Source organism: Nicotiana sylvestris, chromosome 3 (genome assembly GCF_000393655.2).
Source record: "Nicotiana sylvestris chromosome 3, ASM39365v2, whole genome shotgun sequence".
Taxonomy (NCBI): Eukaryota; Viridiplantae; Streptophyta; class Magnoliopsida; order Solanales; family Solanaceae; genus Nicotiana; species Nicotiana sylvestris.
This window is the reverse complement of record NC_091059.1, coordinates 161,654,993-161,671,722: the sequence shown is the minus strand read 5'-3', so window position 1 is coordinate 161,671,722 and position 16,730 is coordinate 161,654,993. Positions and strand designations below refer to the sequence as shown.

General features: G+C 35.3%; 1 protein-coding gene across 1 annotated transcript; it reads right to left on the bottom strand.

Annotated features, from left to right (window-relative positions):
• Positions 1-14,906: 14,906 nt before the first annotated feature.
• LOC104246716 (mitogen-activated protein kinase kinase 9) lies at positions 14,907-16,277 on the bottom strand. The gene has a single exon (XM_009802592.2). It carries the CDS (start codon positions 16,140-16,142, stop codon positions 15,156-15,158), a length of 987 nt encoding a protein of 328 aa, XP_009800894.2. The 5' UTR covers positions 16,143-16,277; the 3' UTR covers positions 14,907-15,155.
• Between the last annotated feature and the right edge of the window lie 453 nt (positions 16,278-16,730).

The following is a 16,730-nucleotide window of genomic DNA, read 5'->3' as shown; positions in this document are numbered from 1 at the left end:
TTGAGGAGTGCATGGACTTGTGCAGCTGGTGAATAAGCACGGGCTCAGGTGGGTTATTTCCTATGAGCAGGTCAGCGGTCGCGTGGTTGGCGAAACTTCTGCGAAGGATTTTACTGGCTATCCGGTAAGGGGTGGATTATGTGGATGTTGTTGATAGAGACTCAGAGTGTTCATGGAATGCTAATTGAAGGATTTCGAGGAATTTGTCGGTATAATTTCGTAAGGTCATATCAGTAAGAAATAAAGAATCTTGGTGGGTTTCAGAGATGTGTAATAGTGGCTTCAAGCTAAGTGGGAGAGTCCCACCGCCTACGGTTAGATTGCATGATTGTCTATTTTTAAGGTTTAGGATTACCAGCATATTGGTGAATTATTTCAGCTAAGGGAAATAACATAAATAGTAATTTGAGTGAAGGAATTGTTAATGGTGTGCTATAGTTGGCCTTATTGGCTCATGTTCAAGCTTTGGGAAAATTCAGGATTTATGTTTCATACAGAGGTGATTTACAAGGGAAGTGATTCAGTCGGGTGCTTTGTGGAGATTGTTGTTCGTGTGAATAACGGTCTAGTGGATTCAAAGGTTAAAGTGTGGTGCCTAAAGATTTCAAGTCCATAAGTATGGTTAAGAATCAAGCTTTTTTAGAAGATTATGATAAGAGGCTCGGAATGTTCTATGATATTTTCAACTTGTAGTGTAGCATTGGGAGGAAAATGAGAAAAAGACTTCGGATTCGTAGAGGAATTATAATAATGGGTGTATCAGTTGAAGATGCGAATGTGCGTGCAAGGAGGGTGTGAAACGGTTAATGGGTTTGGAGACAATATGGTCTTGTGGAATGGGGTTACTCAAGATGAGTGCGGATTTAGGTTGGTGATGTAAGGAATAGAGCTATTATTATCTCTAAGGCAAGTTAAAGATGAATTAGAAGAAGTTAGATTGATTAGTCATGGTTGAATTGACATAATGGTGGCGGTGATCAGTTTCTTCAGCGTGATTAAGTTATGCATGTGATTTGTGGCGGTACGTGCGAGGCTTGACGACCGCCGTAATTGATTTTATTTGGAAGTATTCAAGTATTATGGCCTTGTTATGTGTAGGCGGATCCTGGAAGGGTCATGGTGGTTTAGACCACTACTTGAGGATTTGGATGTTCTACGGTTATGAGAATTCACTCGCGTGTAGCTATGGTTCTCTTGGAATGAGTTAAGTAAAACGTTTCTATGTGATGAAGTGTTTACCCTAATGGTGGTTCAGGAGTTATGATGAAATTTTTATACCATCGCATATTGGATTGTTAGATGAAATGAGCGGTATGAAATTTGAAAGTGAGGATCAAGGTTGTGGTTCAGTGTTTTACGGGGATGTCACGAGCTCGGATGAGCAGAAGGGGATTTGGATTTTTGGAGTAACCTGTTATTGTCTTCAGCGTCACCTAAGATCGACATTTTGTGTTAGAGGCTTTGCATCTTGGTTGCGGTTTCTTGATATGCTTTACAACAATAGTGTGACCAGTGGTATGGATGTGCAGACTCGTTATCTAGTGGGGAAGGTCGTGGGAGCGTATCTCACGGGAAGATTGTATAAGTGTGACATGTAGCCACTTGATTGATTAAAGATTTAAACTAAGTATGAAGAGCGTGGTAATATCACTAATTTGAGAATTTATGCCTGGAGGGCACTCGACTTATTGGGTTATGGACCGTGGAGGATTTCCCCGGTTATGATGGTAGTTCTTGTGTGTTATGAGAAAAAGGGAGTTATAATGAACCTTCGAAAGGTTATTAGCCTAGTTCAGTGTGATCAGAATCAGCTTGAGGTCTGTGGATGGATCTAAATGTGAATATGGGCTCTATATCAGGCCAGATGTGTTCATTTCAGCAATGCTCTCCTTTAGACCAAGTAGTCAGGGTACTATTTCGTCGTCATCTATTTCATGTAATGATATATTGCGCCGTATGAGTTGTGAGACGGTTTGGTGAATTTCTTATGTGTTGAGGTTCTGCGTAGAGATGATGTTATATGAGAAGGATGGCTCTCGAGATTCAGATCGTATATCGCACCTCAGTTGTGCTTGAGTTTTGTAGCTTATGGCGCAATATGTCTCCCCAGGGATGGTATTATGCACTTAGCGTGCTTGTGACCGACATTCGGTATTTTGTTGTAATGAGCAATCTGGCTCGGTGTGTATCTCCTTATGTGAGTTTTATGTATAGATCGGGTGGTACGCCGCCATGGGTATGTTGTTTGGATCAGGTTGCGCGCTGCAACAGTGTGATGTTGAGTACAGTTTCCCGTATCTGTTTTTATGTGTTTTGTTTCCTATTTTTCTAAGGAAAGCTTTTCATATTAGTTGTGTGCCCGCGTCGCATGTATGATTCACGAGCGGGGTGTCTGTTTAGTTATGTTGACCGCGTCGAATCCTGATTCGCGAGCGGGGTAATTGGATTTCCTTTTCAAACTTCGTTTTCCTTTTGTATCGCGTTCGAATTGGTAGCATATTGGCACATTGTGGCATCATATGAGACTTTTGGTCATGTCTGGGTGGCTTATTGCCTGAGCAGTTCGTACTGGGTGAGATGAGATCATTGGATTTAGGATCAATGCAATCTGATTATATGAAGTATATTACGGAGCTAAGACCATTATTTGGTTCAGAATGAGGTGATGGTTCTTGTCAGAAGTATAGACCCAATGATTTGTCGATTCGGCAGATGGTTATGAATTTCTACAAATCTCTTCCGTCGTGGCGGTATTGTAAGAGTTAGAGCAAGACCTATGTATGTCATGAGGTGCAATGGGAGCATCAGATTCGTGGAATTTTGACTAATTTGATTAGAAAGTGTTATTGTGGCCCTATGAGTAAAATGGTGCAAGATGTGAATTCAGCAAAAATTGTGCAGTCATGTTTGGGTACAACGTTTAGTGATTAATATGGTGATCGTATGTTGGAAACAGTCCTGGTAGAGAATTCCGGATGTTGGAATTGGGCTCTAAGCTTATTTGCTTGAAGGAAAGAGAATATCTTCAGATTGATCGAGCTAATGTGCTCGACTGAGTTGTGGTAGCACAGGTAGATGCACGAGGTGTTAAACAGTAATTTCGGAAAACTTCGCTACAGTTCTCAGCATGTTCGAGGACGAACGTATGTTTAAGTGGGAGAGAATGTAACGATCCGACCGGTCGTTTTGAGCTCTAGCACGTCGTTCAGCAGTTTGAGTCCATACACAGTTTCACTTTAGGTATTATGAGTTGTGCACACGGTCGAAATTGAATTCCGGGAAGTTCAGAGTTGATTTGGAAAGAGAATTCTCATTTCGGAAGCTTTAAGTTGAAAGAATTGACTAAGGTTGGATTTTTGAGTAAACGACCTCAGAATCAGGATTCGAAGGTTCCACCAGGTTCGTATGATGATTTCATACTTGAGCATATGTTCGGACTGGATTTTGGAAGACCCGGGAATGTTTCGGCACCTATTGTGGAAGTTAGCATTTTTGGAAGAATCTTATAAGTTTGGATTAAAGTGCATTTCAGGGTTATCAATGTCCGTTTGAAATTTGGAGTCTGGGAATAGCTCCTTATGGTGATTCTGGTAGTGGGAGCGCGATCGGAAGTGAATTCGGAGGTCCGTAGGTCATTTTGGAGTCATTTGGCTAAAGATAGAAATTTGACGGTTTTTGAGAAGTTTAATCCGAAGTGAACTTTTTGATATCGGGGTCGAATTCCGATTCTGGAAGTTGGAGTAGGTCCATAATGTCAAATATGACTTGTGTGCAAAATTTGAGGTCAATCGGACGTGATTTGATAGGTTTCAGCATCGAATGTAGAAGTTAGAAATTCTAAAGTTCATTAAGCTTGGATTGGAGTGTGATTCAGGGTTTTAGCGTTGTTTTATGTGATTTAAGGCTTCGAGCAAGTCCGTCTTATGTTTTTAGACTTGTACGGGAGTTTGGTTTGGAGCCCCGTGGGCTCGGGTGAGATTCGGGATAGCTTCAGAGTGATTTGCTAAAAAATAGGACTGCTGGTACTGGTATGACCGCATTTGCGGTGTTTTGGTCGCAAATGCGACATCGCATTTGCGAGGGGGGCTCACATTTGCGAACTTGGGGTTGCTGAGTGGGGGATCACATTTGCAGGGGGCCATCTCTTTTGCAATGTTGTCCTCTTCGCATTTGCGAGGATTCTGTCGCAAATGCGATCATATTAGGGGAGGCTGGGCTTCGCATTTGCGGTGCTTTTGTCGCAAATACGACATCGCAATTGCGAGCCTGGAGTCGCAAATGCGACTTCTACGTCTGGTGCAGTGGCTTTTTATTCCGAGACTTAACCCATTTCCCTCTTTTCCCACTTGGCCTTAGGCGATTTTTGAGAGCATTTGAGGAGGGATTCCATCATTATCAAAGAGGTAAGTAATTTCTGCACATCGTAAGTTAATACATGGATTATAGTTATATTAACATGTGAAAATTAGGGAAAATCAAGGGTTGTAGATGAAAAACCTAGAATTTGGTAAAAACAAGATTTAGCCACGAAATTTGTTAGGGAATGGAGTAAAAATCATATATTCTTGATCCTTGGGTTATGGGTAACAATTTTCTTCAAAAATTTCCGGAATCCGGGCACGTGGGGCTGGGGATGAATTTTAGGAACCTTGCATTTAGGGTTTGGAAAATTGGTTTAATAATTAGAATATAAACTTTTGAGCATGTATTGACTAGTTCTTACCCTATTTGAATCGTTTTGGATCGTTCGCCTCCAAATTGGAGGTTTGAGCGAGTTCTTGAATTGGAATATAGGTTTCGGAGGGAGGTGAGTCTCCTTTCTAACCTTGTAAGAGGGAATTGTCCCCATAGTTGAGTTAATTGGTTATGTGCTCCTATTTGCGGGGGCTACGTACGCACGAGGTGACGAGAGTCCGTGCGTAGCTATATTATGTGTAAGCGAGTAGCCTAGGACCCAAAAGCATTCTATACATAGAATATCTGTAATCTTGTTGGCAGTTGAATTGCTTAAATCTTATCACATTGGTAAATGAATTTCTAAAAGGGATTAAACTTTATTTTCTTAAATCGCTAAAAGAGAATTGACTTTTATTTGGATAAACGTTCCCCGATAAATTCTTAATTTGTTGTTTGAGCATGTATTTCTATGTGTACCTGCGTCGCATGTATGATTCGCGACCAAGGTGTTTGTTTATTTATGTTGACCACATCGCATGTATGATTCGTGAGCGGGGTAATAGATGCATCTATAGTTCGCACCGTTCGACCCTCGGCAATGCACATTTTATGTTGGATCGGGCCGTATGACCTTGGCATGATATGCGCATGCTTGTATTGTTGCTTGAGATTTATGAAAGTTGACATTTGCCTTTCCTGGCCAGAGATAAATTGGTAAAGACAATGAAAAGTAAATCTTTGGAAATCCATTATTATTTGGGAAGTTGTTACCTGCTATCTAGCTTTATGAATTATAATTGTTGTTTTATAAAATTCTCTAATCTCCACACATTTTTACTATACTATCATTGGACCACTAGCAAGTGTCGAAGTCGACCTCTCGTCTCTTCTTCTTCGAGATTAGACGGGATACTCATTGGGTACATGTTGTTTTCGTACTCATACTACACTTGCTGTGCAATTTTGTTGCACAGGTTCATATGTGGCTAGTGGCTTAGTGGCATATCGGCATGGTTGATACGGACACTTAGGTGAGCTGCATTTATCGAGACGACCCGCAGCCAGCAGAGTCCCCTTCAAAGTATTTTACGATGTTTTCATTTCTATCCACCTTATATTCCGGACAGTTACTGTATTTTATTTTATTCCCTAGTAAATGCTCATGCACTTGTGACACCGGGTTTTAGGATGATTATGGGATATCTTGTATTAACTTCTTAACATTCATATTTGATTTGAAATGATTATCTTTTACTAGTGAAATTAAAGGAAAATTATAGTTTTCAAAATTATTAAAACGAGAATTTAATTAAGTATTTTGATTGGCTTGCCTCGCAGCAGTGTTCGGTGCCATCACGACCCTTAGTGGAATTAGGATCGTGACAGCATTCATAAGATTGATTTTACTGCCCCAAAATATAATGTTCCGAAGTTGATTTAGAACCGAATAAACCGAAACCGAAAGACGAAAAACCAAACCATACCGAATCTAATTAGGTACGGTATTAGCATAGCATTTTAGAATACCGAATACCGAAACTACCGAATCGAAATGTCTAAATATCGTACCGTACCGACCGATGAACACCCCTACTTTAAAAGGGAGAAACTTATTATCGTTTATAAACTTTGTTGTTACTCCAAATATATTGTGTGGGTGTTATGTGCATTTTAATATACTAAAGTTATAATATTAAATTGTATTATTTCTTGTGAGGTGTATTTAGGGAGGTTCTGTGGATGATGCTTGGAGGCTAGAGGTGTATATGTTGCATACACTAGAGCGATTAAGGATATGTATGATGGAGCTAAGACCCGAATAAGAACGGTGGGAGGAGAATGGGGGCACTTCCCGGTAAAGGTGAGGTTGCATCAGGGATCATCGCTTACTTCGTTTCTATTTGCTTTGGCGATGGATGAGTTGACACGACACATTCAAGGGGAGTTACTTTTGTGCATGTTATTTGCAGACTATATAGTATTGATTGACGAGACACAAGGTGGTGTTAATGCTAGGTTGGAGGTCTAGAAGCAGATCCTAGAGTCTAAAGGCTTCAAATTTGAGCAGGACCAGAATATAATACTTGGAGTGCAAGTTTAGTGACGTGGCTCGGGAAGCTGATATTGAAGTGAGGCTGGGCACACAAGTTATACCTAAGAGAGATAGTTTTATGTATATTGGGTTTATAATCCAAGGAAATGGGGAGATTGACGAGGATGTCACACATCGTATTGGAGCCAGTGGATGAAGTGGAGGTTCGCATCCGACACTTTGTACGACAAGAATATGATGCCAAGACTTAAAGGTAAGTTCAACAGAGTAGTCGTTAGACCAACAATGTTGCATGAGGCGGAGTGTTGGCCAGTCAAGACTTTTTATGTTTATAAGTTAAGAGTTGCGGAGATGAAGATAATGCTGAGATGAATGTGTGGTCATACTAGGAGGGATAGGATTAGGAATGAAAATATTCGAGATAAGGTAGGAGTGGTGTGTGATCATTATCTTTTGTGTAACTCACGAAATCACTAATGTCAAGATCTATCACCAATTACCTACTAAAGGTAAAATTTTGTAATCACTAGTCATGTTTTATAATTTTATTATCTCACTACTTTGTTATTTATTCTATGGAAGAAATGTTACACCTATAAATAGTGGTATTTCTTCCTTGTATTTTAGGTATGAAAAAAGTTCTTATAGTATGCACTATGCACGAAATAAATGAGATTGGTGTGGTGAAAAAGAAAGTTACGAGAAGGAGAAAATCTGAGTCTCTAACTTATTCTCTACAAAAGAGAATATTATTTTGTTGAAAGAATGTACTTATTTTGGTGGAGTTTTGACTATAACAATTTGTATAGAGTTTATTAATTAGAGTCATATGACGTTGTCTGGCTGTTGTATTCTGGAGGAGACAAGTCAAGAAGATTACTGCTGGACCAGTAAAGATTTTATTGCAGTGGGCTTAAATCTCCTTAAAGAGAGCCAAATATCTGCACTTCAGCTTAAAGAATATGTATTTAATATTCAATTGTAATTTTACCGACATATTAATGTACTAAAAATACCATAAACCACCTTAAAACATGATTCACCATCATTTTTATTTTCACGGCGAAGAAAGAGGAGGAGGAGGAGGAGAAACACTGCTAAAGGGGGGTGGGGGTGGGGGAGCCATTTGCCAAAATCGACCGATGTTGATCGGTAATTGGAAAAGATCGACCGAAAACCGACTGATTCGTGGAGGTCGGTAATCGTATGGTCGGTAGAGCCAATCGATCGACTTCGGTCGGTATTTTTCGATCGATTCCATTTTGTTTTAAGACTACCTTTAACTTTATTTATGCTCTTTAATTGTATTTTTTCGCGAAAATAACCGACCAATGTCGGTCGATTTTATTAAAAATAAATTTAGCAACCGAAATCAGTTGAATGTTTAAAATAACCAGCCGAAATAACCAACCGATTTTGGTCAATTTTTTGAATATTTTTTAATTTAGTTTAAATGAAAAATCGATTAAAGTTGGTCGGTCTCTTGAAAAATAAATTTTGTGGGACGCAAAAATAGTTTCCCACATTTTTACGCCAAAAAAACCGACCAAAGTTGGTCGGTTTCGTTAAAAAAAAATGAAAAACCGACCGACTTCGTCGGTTTTTCGGCCGGTTTTTTAACTGATCGAAGTCGATCGGTCTACCGCGTTCGGTTTTCACCAAATTTCTAGTAGTGAAAAAGGCATGAAGTTGTCTATACTTTGGATACTAGTTAAAAAAAAATTAAAAAGTGGCTACAAATTAAATGGGGGCGATCAAATAAGGCACCTCGTAATATATATATTGTTTGACAAAAAAGTGTTGAGCTTTTTGCTAAACTAATTAAATAAGAAGATTTTAGGTAAATTTTAGCCAACTATAATTTATTCTAGATCTATGGTAAAAGATGAGAGTAAGCAAGCATAGCATACATAAGATTTAACTATAATATTGATTAAACCATACTATATAAGAAGAAAACGATGATTTCCATAGTGTTTAACAATCAATGAGGAATACATGGATGGAAAACGTCATCGATCTTTAATAATGTAGAACTCTATACATTGGATGTGATGAGACTAATGATCTATGCTGAAGATTTAAGCTTCCTTGCTTCTTTCTCTTTCATGGAGAGAAAGATGATGATACCTCCTCTTTTTAGGGAACATGTCTGTTTTTTAATTTGTTCTGTCCCCTTTTCTTCTTCTTCTCACTTAGTTTATATACTAGATCTTCTCTCTTACCCAACGATCATTAACCATAGTATTCAAGTCATTTGACTATATTGTAGGTTGACTCCTTGAGATGCCACGATCGCCTCTCTGATATCCCAAATACACAAGCCCGATCGTGGTCGAGGTGCATGTCGTTACAGCATGGTATGGATACAGTGCCGGCTCAAGCCTAAAGCAAGTCAAGCACTTGCTTTAGGCCTCCAATAATTTAAGGCCTCAAAATTAGTACATTACTATATAACTAAATAAATTTTGTATAATTAAATTTTTATCATTAATAGATGTAGTAATTAAATCACATATATCTTGTAATCAAAACTACTCCAGCTCGTTCATTTTTCCTCACATAAATCAAGTTTTTTAGTTCTCATGTCTTAATTTGAAGGAAGTCAAGCTAACAAGTAACTAAAAAGGAAACAAATTGTAGTATTTTTCTTTTGTTGCTATATTCAATATTCAGTTAATTCAATTCCTGTTCTTCATAAAATCAACTTCTTCTTTTTTTTCCCCTCCTCATACTCATTTGTCAATTCTGCCAAATAACAAGGGTATTGATTATATGAGTTGCATATTCTTTTTTATTGTTCCTTATATATAAAAGATAGAAATAATTTTTAAAGTATCATTTCACATAAATATTTAAAAGAATTTTATTGAATATATTTTAGGCCTCTTATTAAGGTTTGGCTTTAGGCCACCATATCGATTGAGCCGCCCCTGTATGGACACGACAATTCCAAGTAACTTTTCGCCGTCCCTTCCCACGTCGATTCTTGTCTTATCAGATTTTGACCCATACACATATCATAGAAATTCTTCCGCGAGAATTAAACTCATATATAACTTATATAATCAACCTTTGGAATATTCATAAGAGAATGCTCATTCTACGTCAAGTTGACTCCCTTATGGTCATAAAAAATTATACAAAGAAAAATTAGACCATTTTATGTGTGAATAATACAAATATATAGTTCGTTGTATATATGGCGCACATAGGAAATCTAGACACAGTCCAAAGCTATACTACAACCCATTGACATTTCTGAACAATTTCAGTTAAGAATTTTCAGATAGTTCTGGGGTCTTCGGATATCGTGAAGTCGAGACGATATTTTGAAATGTAACTAAGTAGGATGGATAAGCAGGAAGCCGCCAAGAACATCACCACTTGCCCTGTGGCCATATATAGGTAGTTATTATTATCATTATTATAAAAGCAGCTACGCAATTGGAGAAAATTGGCCCTATAGGCCATGTGTTGCTATCATTTTGTAATTGTCCGACGGCTAAAGAACTTTTAGAAGTTATCAGGAATCTACTTCACTACTTGTAGCCTTCTATCGATAATGATGCACGTAAAGAAAACGCCCCCAATCTCCTATTTCTTATTATTTGTATAATATTGCTTGTGCTTTCAACTGCCATTTGTTAAATGTATAGTGGAATAGCTTAAAACTTAAACTTTTAATTCAATTATTTTGTTCTTAATAAAGGGGTTGGAGAAAAACAGGATAACATTGTTTACAAGTATATATATACTAGTTTTAGCATACACGCGTTGCGCGTGTCCCTCGTGTTAATAAAAAATAAAATTTTATAAATTAAATAAATAATATTCAAAAATATGTTTATGTTATTATATAAAATTAAGAGTAGTTCTTCCTTAGGAGTTTGATCTAGTCTAATAGTTCTTCCTTCAATAGTTTCTCTTGCTTGCTTGCTTTATTGTACAAAAAAAGTTATAGGAGTAGCGTTTGATTGAAAGGTAAAAAAATCATTCAACTTTACTTGAGGACTTTGGTACATACATTACATGTATATTTCATGTTACTTATTAAAAAATTTATGTAAGATAGTTTACCAACAATTAATTTTTGTTTATCTTTACTCATTTTACGGTACTGCTAAAGTTGTAACCTTATTCTATTAATAACTTAATAATCATATAGGCATCCGAACTCGATTATTATGAACAATTTTTATATTTTTTTTTCTCAATTAGTATCTTATTTTACCTAAAATTTCTTTCTAAAGTACTTTTACTCGCGACCAATTACATATATATGTTCTTTTTATATTCCTATTTTTGTGTACAAAATATATATTGATTAACTTATTCTACCATTTAAAATAATGTCACATTTAAAAAAGATTATCATTTGATTATTTCTTAATATTTAGACAATAAAAATGGACAAAACTTGTAAGTATATTTCAAATTCTACGCCCTTATTGTTAAAAGAAAATAGAATGTCACAATTGCTTTTTAAAGTCTAAATTCATGCCACCTTAATATGAATTATCATTAATGTTTTAATTTTTTTAAAATCAAAACTATGACTTAAATGCACTATTTCTTACGTGCCTTTTTAAATATTAGACATAAAATTGATGGATCAGTTATTTACTTTAATTTTATTTAAAACACACGTTATTTACTTTTTTCACAGAATATATATCCATGAAAGCAACATGTAAGAATTATAATAAATAAGGAAAATATTTAAGTTAAGTAAAGTTTTAATTGACTTTAAAGTCCTAAATTTTAGGGTTTCCTACCTAGTGTTCAATGGAAAATAATTTAATAACAAAAAATTTAGTCAATTTCAAGAACTAAATATTAGGAGAATAATTAAATGACTATTTTGTCTAGTGTGAACTTCAATTTTAAAGGGTAAAAAAGGCGAATGACATTTCGCTAAGGGCCTTCGTGCTTTTAATATAGTATATACATTTCTTTTTTAAGTGCAGAATATATATGATGACTTAAAACTGGTAATTATTGTATATTGAGAAATGAATAAAAGCTAATGAGTCATCGACATATACCTCATAAGCATTGATTCATTTATATATACTAGTATTAGTGTACACGTTTTGCGCATGTACTCTATCTCACAAAAAAATTTATTTAAATTTTTCTTTGAGTTATAAATAAAAATATAAATTCCTGAAGATGATGAATATTGATTGTGTATAGCTGATCATATTTTGTTCAATAAGAATCTTTTTTCAAGTAGTAAAAATCAATTAGGTAAAAAATTATCCATGCATGACATGTTCAAAAAGGAATGAAAATTCTTTGCAGATCTCAAAGAATTAAGAATCAATTTTATAAAATTTACTATCGAAACGCCTTTTAAAAATCATAATAATTGTAGTCAAGAAACCCACTTCTATTCAGCAAAATTTAAGATTATACACAATTGTTAATATCTTATAAGTAATCTTGTTGGAATAATTGATAATTTTGGAGTATCTTATTTTGTTTATGATGAATATTCTAAGAAATTATAATTGTTAATTTAAAATATTTGAAAGCTAAATATATAATATAGAATACTATTATTAACGAAATATATTGTATACTATAAAATATTTTAATATAAAAGAGTTTCTTATGAATCAATTCGTATAAAAAGTTTCCAAAAACACTTCGACCTCCACCTCTATTAATAACCCAAACCCATGCTTCCTCTTCCTTTAATATTTTTATATATCTTCTTCATTTATATTGTTTATTATTTTCGGATAATTAAGTATAGATTTATATAAGCAATATTTTAATGATTAAAGTTCTAAATATTAGTATTTTCAATATAGTTCAAATAAAGAAAGATTGAATATGCAAATATTAATTAATTTCAAAATCCTAATGATTATAGCATTAATTAAATTATTATTACTAAATATTAGGAAAAATAATTAAATAATTATTTTTCTCTGTGTGAACTCTAGTTTTAAAGAGTAAAAAAGCGAACGATATTTTGCTAAGTTATGTGATTTGTGCGTGTACCATATATCAATGAATATGTATTTTAAAAATTTATATAAATATTATTAAACTATATGTCTGACTTATAAAATAAAAACTACATAAAAATATAAGAATCCTAAAAATAACGAACGTTGACCCCATTTAACTAACTCAATAATGAAAGAAATCCTGGCCACATAAATTCCTAGACCTTACCATGACTTATGTGGGAATATTTTATAAAAAATAATTGTTATATTTAGGACCTAATACCAAAAAAAACATAAAGTACTTCTTCAAAAAATTTCAACCAAAACAAATTTAAAATTTGAATCTTTTGAACTAATGGGAATGAAAAGGTTAGCCTTATAGCTCACACTGATATGCGATAACATAAAATCTAAAAATGACTAATCTTAATATTTTATATTAAATAATTAAATATATAAGTGATATATGAATTTGTCATTTGTTAAATAACTGAAAAAAGAATAATGGCATTTCATTTGGAATAGCGTTTTGTCTAAAATTGAATATATATATTAAATATTAGATAAAACATCATAAACGAATTATATATTTTGAGATAAAAATTTATGCCTAGAGACTCTTTTTTACTTGTCTTCTTGACAAGTAGAGCCAAAGTTTTGCCTTAAAATATTTCCAATTTTAGTACGACTAATTATACTTATGTTATATACTTCAATTAGGAAAAGAATTGTAAGGTAAATTATAAATGATTTTAAATTCCTAAAAATTAGGACCCATAAATATTTCAACAAAGAAAATATTTGATAAGTTTTAATTAATTTTAAAGTCCTGAATATTATGAAAATAATTTAAATTACAATTCTGTTCAATGTGAAATCTTTTTTTAAAGGGTAACATTTCATTAAGGGCATTCGTGCTTTTAATATAGTATAGATATAGATTACAAGACGAGCTCTTTGTGATAACTTTTTGTGGATATTATTAATGGCATAGTGTAATATGAGAATTAATCTTTAACAAATTCGTGATGATGCAATCATAATTATGTGCAGACGTGAATTTAGAATTTAAAATATTTAGATTGCTGCAGCGATCTCAGATTTATATGATTATGTGTGTGTATCTCTCTTTAACTTTTTTCCATTAAACATTTAAAGAAAATGTGTATCTAACGATCTAACGAGGGAAAACATTCTCTCAAAATATGGAAACCTAGCTAAGTTATGAGTTATTATGTTCCAATATCGAAATATATACAATATTACCTTTATTCAGATATATCATGAGTTTTGAAATATCTTCTTTAAATAGTACCAACCTCCAATATGAGCGCTAATCCTCTAGTGAGCATATCAACCACATTCTTTGCATCGGAAAAAGGCCCTTTTTTTTAGTCAATTTTGTGGGATATACATTGTTACTTTGTTTTTATGGTATTTATGTTATGTTATGGATTTTATGGTATTTTATGGTGTTTTATTATGAGTCTATTGATAGTACTAATATAGTGTCTCTTGTTGCCTCTTTGAGCCGAGGGTCTCCTGGAAACAGCCTCTCTGCCTCTCGGGGTAGAAGTAAGGTCTGCGTACATATTACCCTCCCTAGACCCCACTTGTGGGATTACACTGGGTTGTTGTTGTTGTTGTGGGATATACATTAAGACTCGAAAAATTACTGGATGTTGGACATTTATCACAATAATTTTCTCATTTATTACTATTTAATAAAGACTAATATAGAATATACCATTCAATATGGAGTAAGCTTTATTTTTCGTAATCGATTTTTATAATTTAGTACTATGTACAAGTTAAAAATAAAAAATGAGTCAAGCATGACAACTAAGAACGACAAGCCTCTCCAAACGCACACTTGCATCATCGTTTATATTATACATTATCTAGGGTCCTTTTAATAAGAGGTTTTTATTGATTATTTTATTTTTTGAGATGAGCAATGAGAAAATATTCGCACTAATTAATTAACCCATGTATGGTACGACGACATTAGAGGCCAATTATGTCAAACATTTTTGTCTCTATTTTTGTTCTTTTGGAATTGGAACAGTGTTCATATTGAATTTCTTATCTCTTAAAACTTTGAGAATTTGGTAATTTTGTAAGGTTCATTTAATCACTTGAACAAATGATGGTTAAATGTTTGCATTTGTATTGGGAAATTAAACAAAAGCTTGCCAGATTCGTTGAAGTGTTGGAAAAAGATTGGATTCATTATATCCCAAAATTCCACAGATGATTTTTTTTTGCTATGGAAATGGAGCACTTTTTCCAGTACAGAGAATGATTCTGATTTCACAGATTCATAGTCGAAGAATATACAAAAAGTTAACCCAAAAAATTCAAAAAAAAAAAAAAAAAAGTTCCCGTTCTCTATTTACAAACAACTCGGAACTATTCAATTTCCCAGTCTTAATTAAGCTTGCTCGAACTGTCCCTTTTTACGTGGACTTCAAATCGATGCTCAGTATAAACGGATGTTGCAAAAGTTGCTGAGCGCTCCACCTTTTACTGGATTCTTTCTGTAAACAACACTCGATAAAATCTCTGAAATTTTCCGACGTCCCTTCCGGCAAACTGGGCGGCTCACCGAAGCATATGGCGCACATTAGTGTAGCCCAGTCCGGTCTCTGACCCGGTGGCAGGAACGGAAAGTGGCCCATATATAGTTCCATTAAAGTCAAGCCCAAACTCCAAATATCAGCTGCGTAACCGTTGTAGTTAACTCCATAAGTGTCTGGATCAAACCTTTCTGGGCTCATATAAGCACAAGTTCCAACGTATGAATTGCAAGGATCTAAAGTCCTGCACATGATTTTACTCACTCCGAAATCGGCGATTTTCACTTCCATCTCGCGATTTACTAGAAGGTTCGAAGGTTTTAAATCTCTATGAATGATTTTGTGATTGTGTAAGTAGTCGAGTCCACTAAGTACTTGCTTAGCGATTTTTGCTAAGCTCAGTTCGGTGAAAGTTGCTTGTGATTTTAAAAGACTTTCGAGTGTGCCGACGTTCATGTACTCCATAAGGATACCGATGTCACCGCCGGGCATGTCGATGACACCGTGACACTTGATGACGTAGGGAGAATCCGTCCGGCGAAGGATAGAGATTTCACGGAGGATCTGACGGCGAACCTCGGGGTCGCTATCGCCGTGAACAACTTTGAGAGCGTAGATTGCGGATGTGCGTTTGTGGCGGACTTTGTACACAGTTCCGCCGTTTCCGTGACCGAGAACCTTAAGCTTTTCGAGTTCCGAGATGGAGATAGTAGTGGTGGGAGCAGTTGTGGTGGTGGTGTTAGCGGTGGAGTTGGTGGTGGAGATGGAAGAAGGAGGGAGGGGTAAGGGGAAACGAGGGCGGCGTTCGGAGGGCTCCGGTAAGGGAAGTCGGAGATTGAGCTGTCGACGTTCTCGTACTAAGGCCATGTGGTAGGTGAATCGATCGGGTCGGGTCGGGTCCGTTTGGATTTGTTGGAATGGAAATGGATTCTTCTCCTCTTGAGTGAAATTTGTGTTTATATAAGTGGGGAGGAGAAAGCACGTGGGAATAGTGGGGACAGACATAGCCACCCCACCATGTTAGGAAGGAGAGAGGATATGGGGCAGGAAGGTGTGCGGATAAATGCTGTAGATGAGATTTTCATGAACCTTTTTTGTTGGGTCTGGATTTCATGAACCTTTACGTTAAAGGTTTTTGGCCTTTTTCACGGTTTTCTTCTTTTTTTAATGGAAAGTGGTGAACTGAGCTGGAAAATTAATCCACATGTGATCTAATTAAGTACCACGAAAATATCTAAAATAAAACCAAGAGAATATAATTTGTATTGGTGAACAAGGAAATTTTAATTTTGCCCATCCAAATGATTAATCCTAAGTGCCATTTCCTTACATTTTCGTAAATCCAAAAATAGCATGAAGTAAAAGTATTTTACTAGACTAACTGAAGAATTACAATGTTGCATGTTTGGAAAGCCACCTACCAATTGAATTTGGATGTAATTACATAGTTTGGTA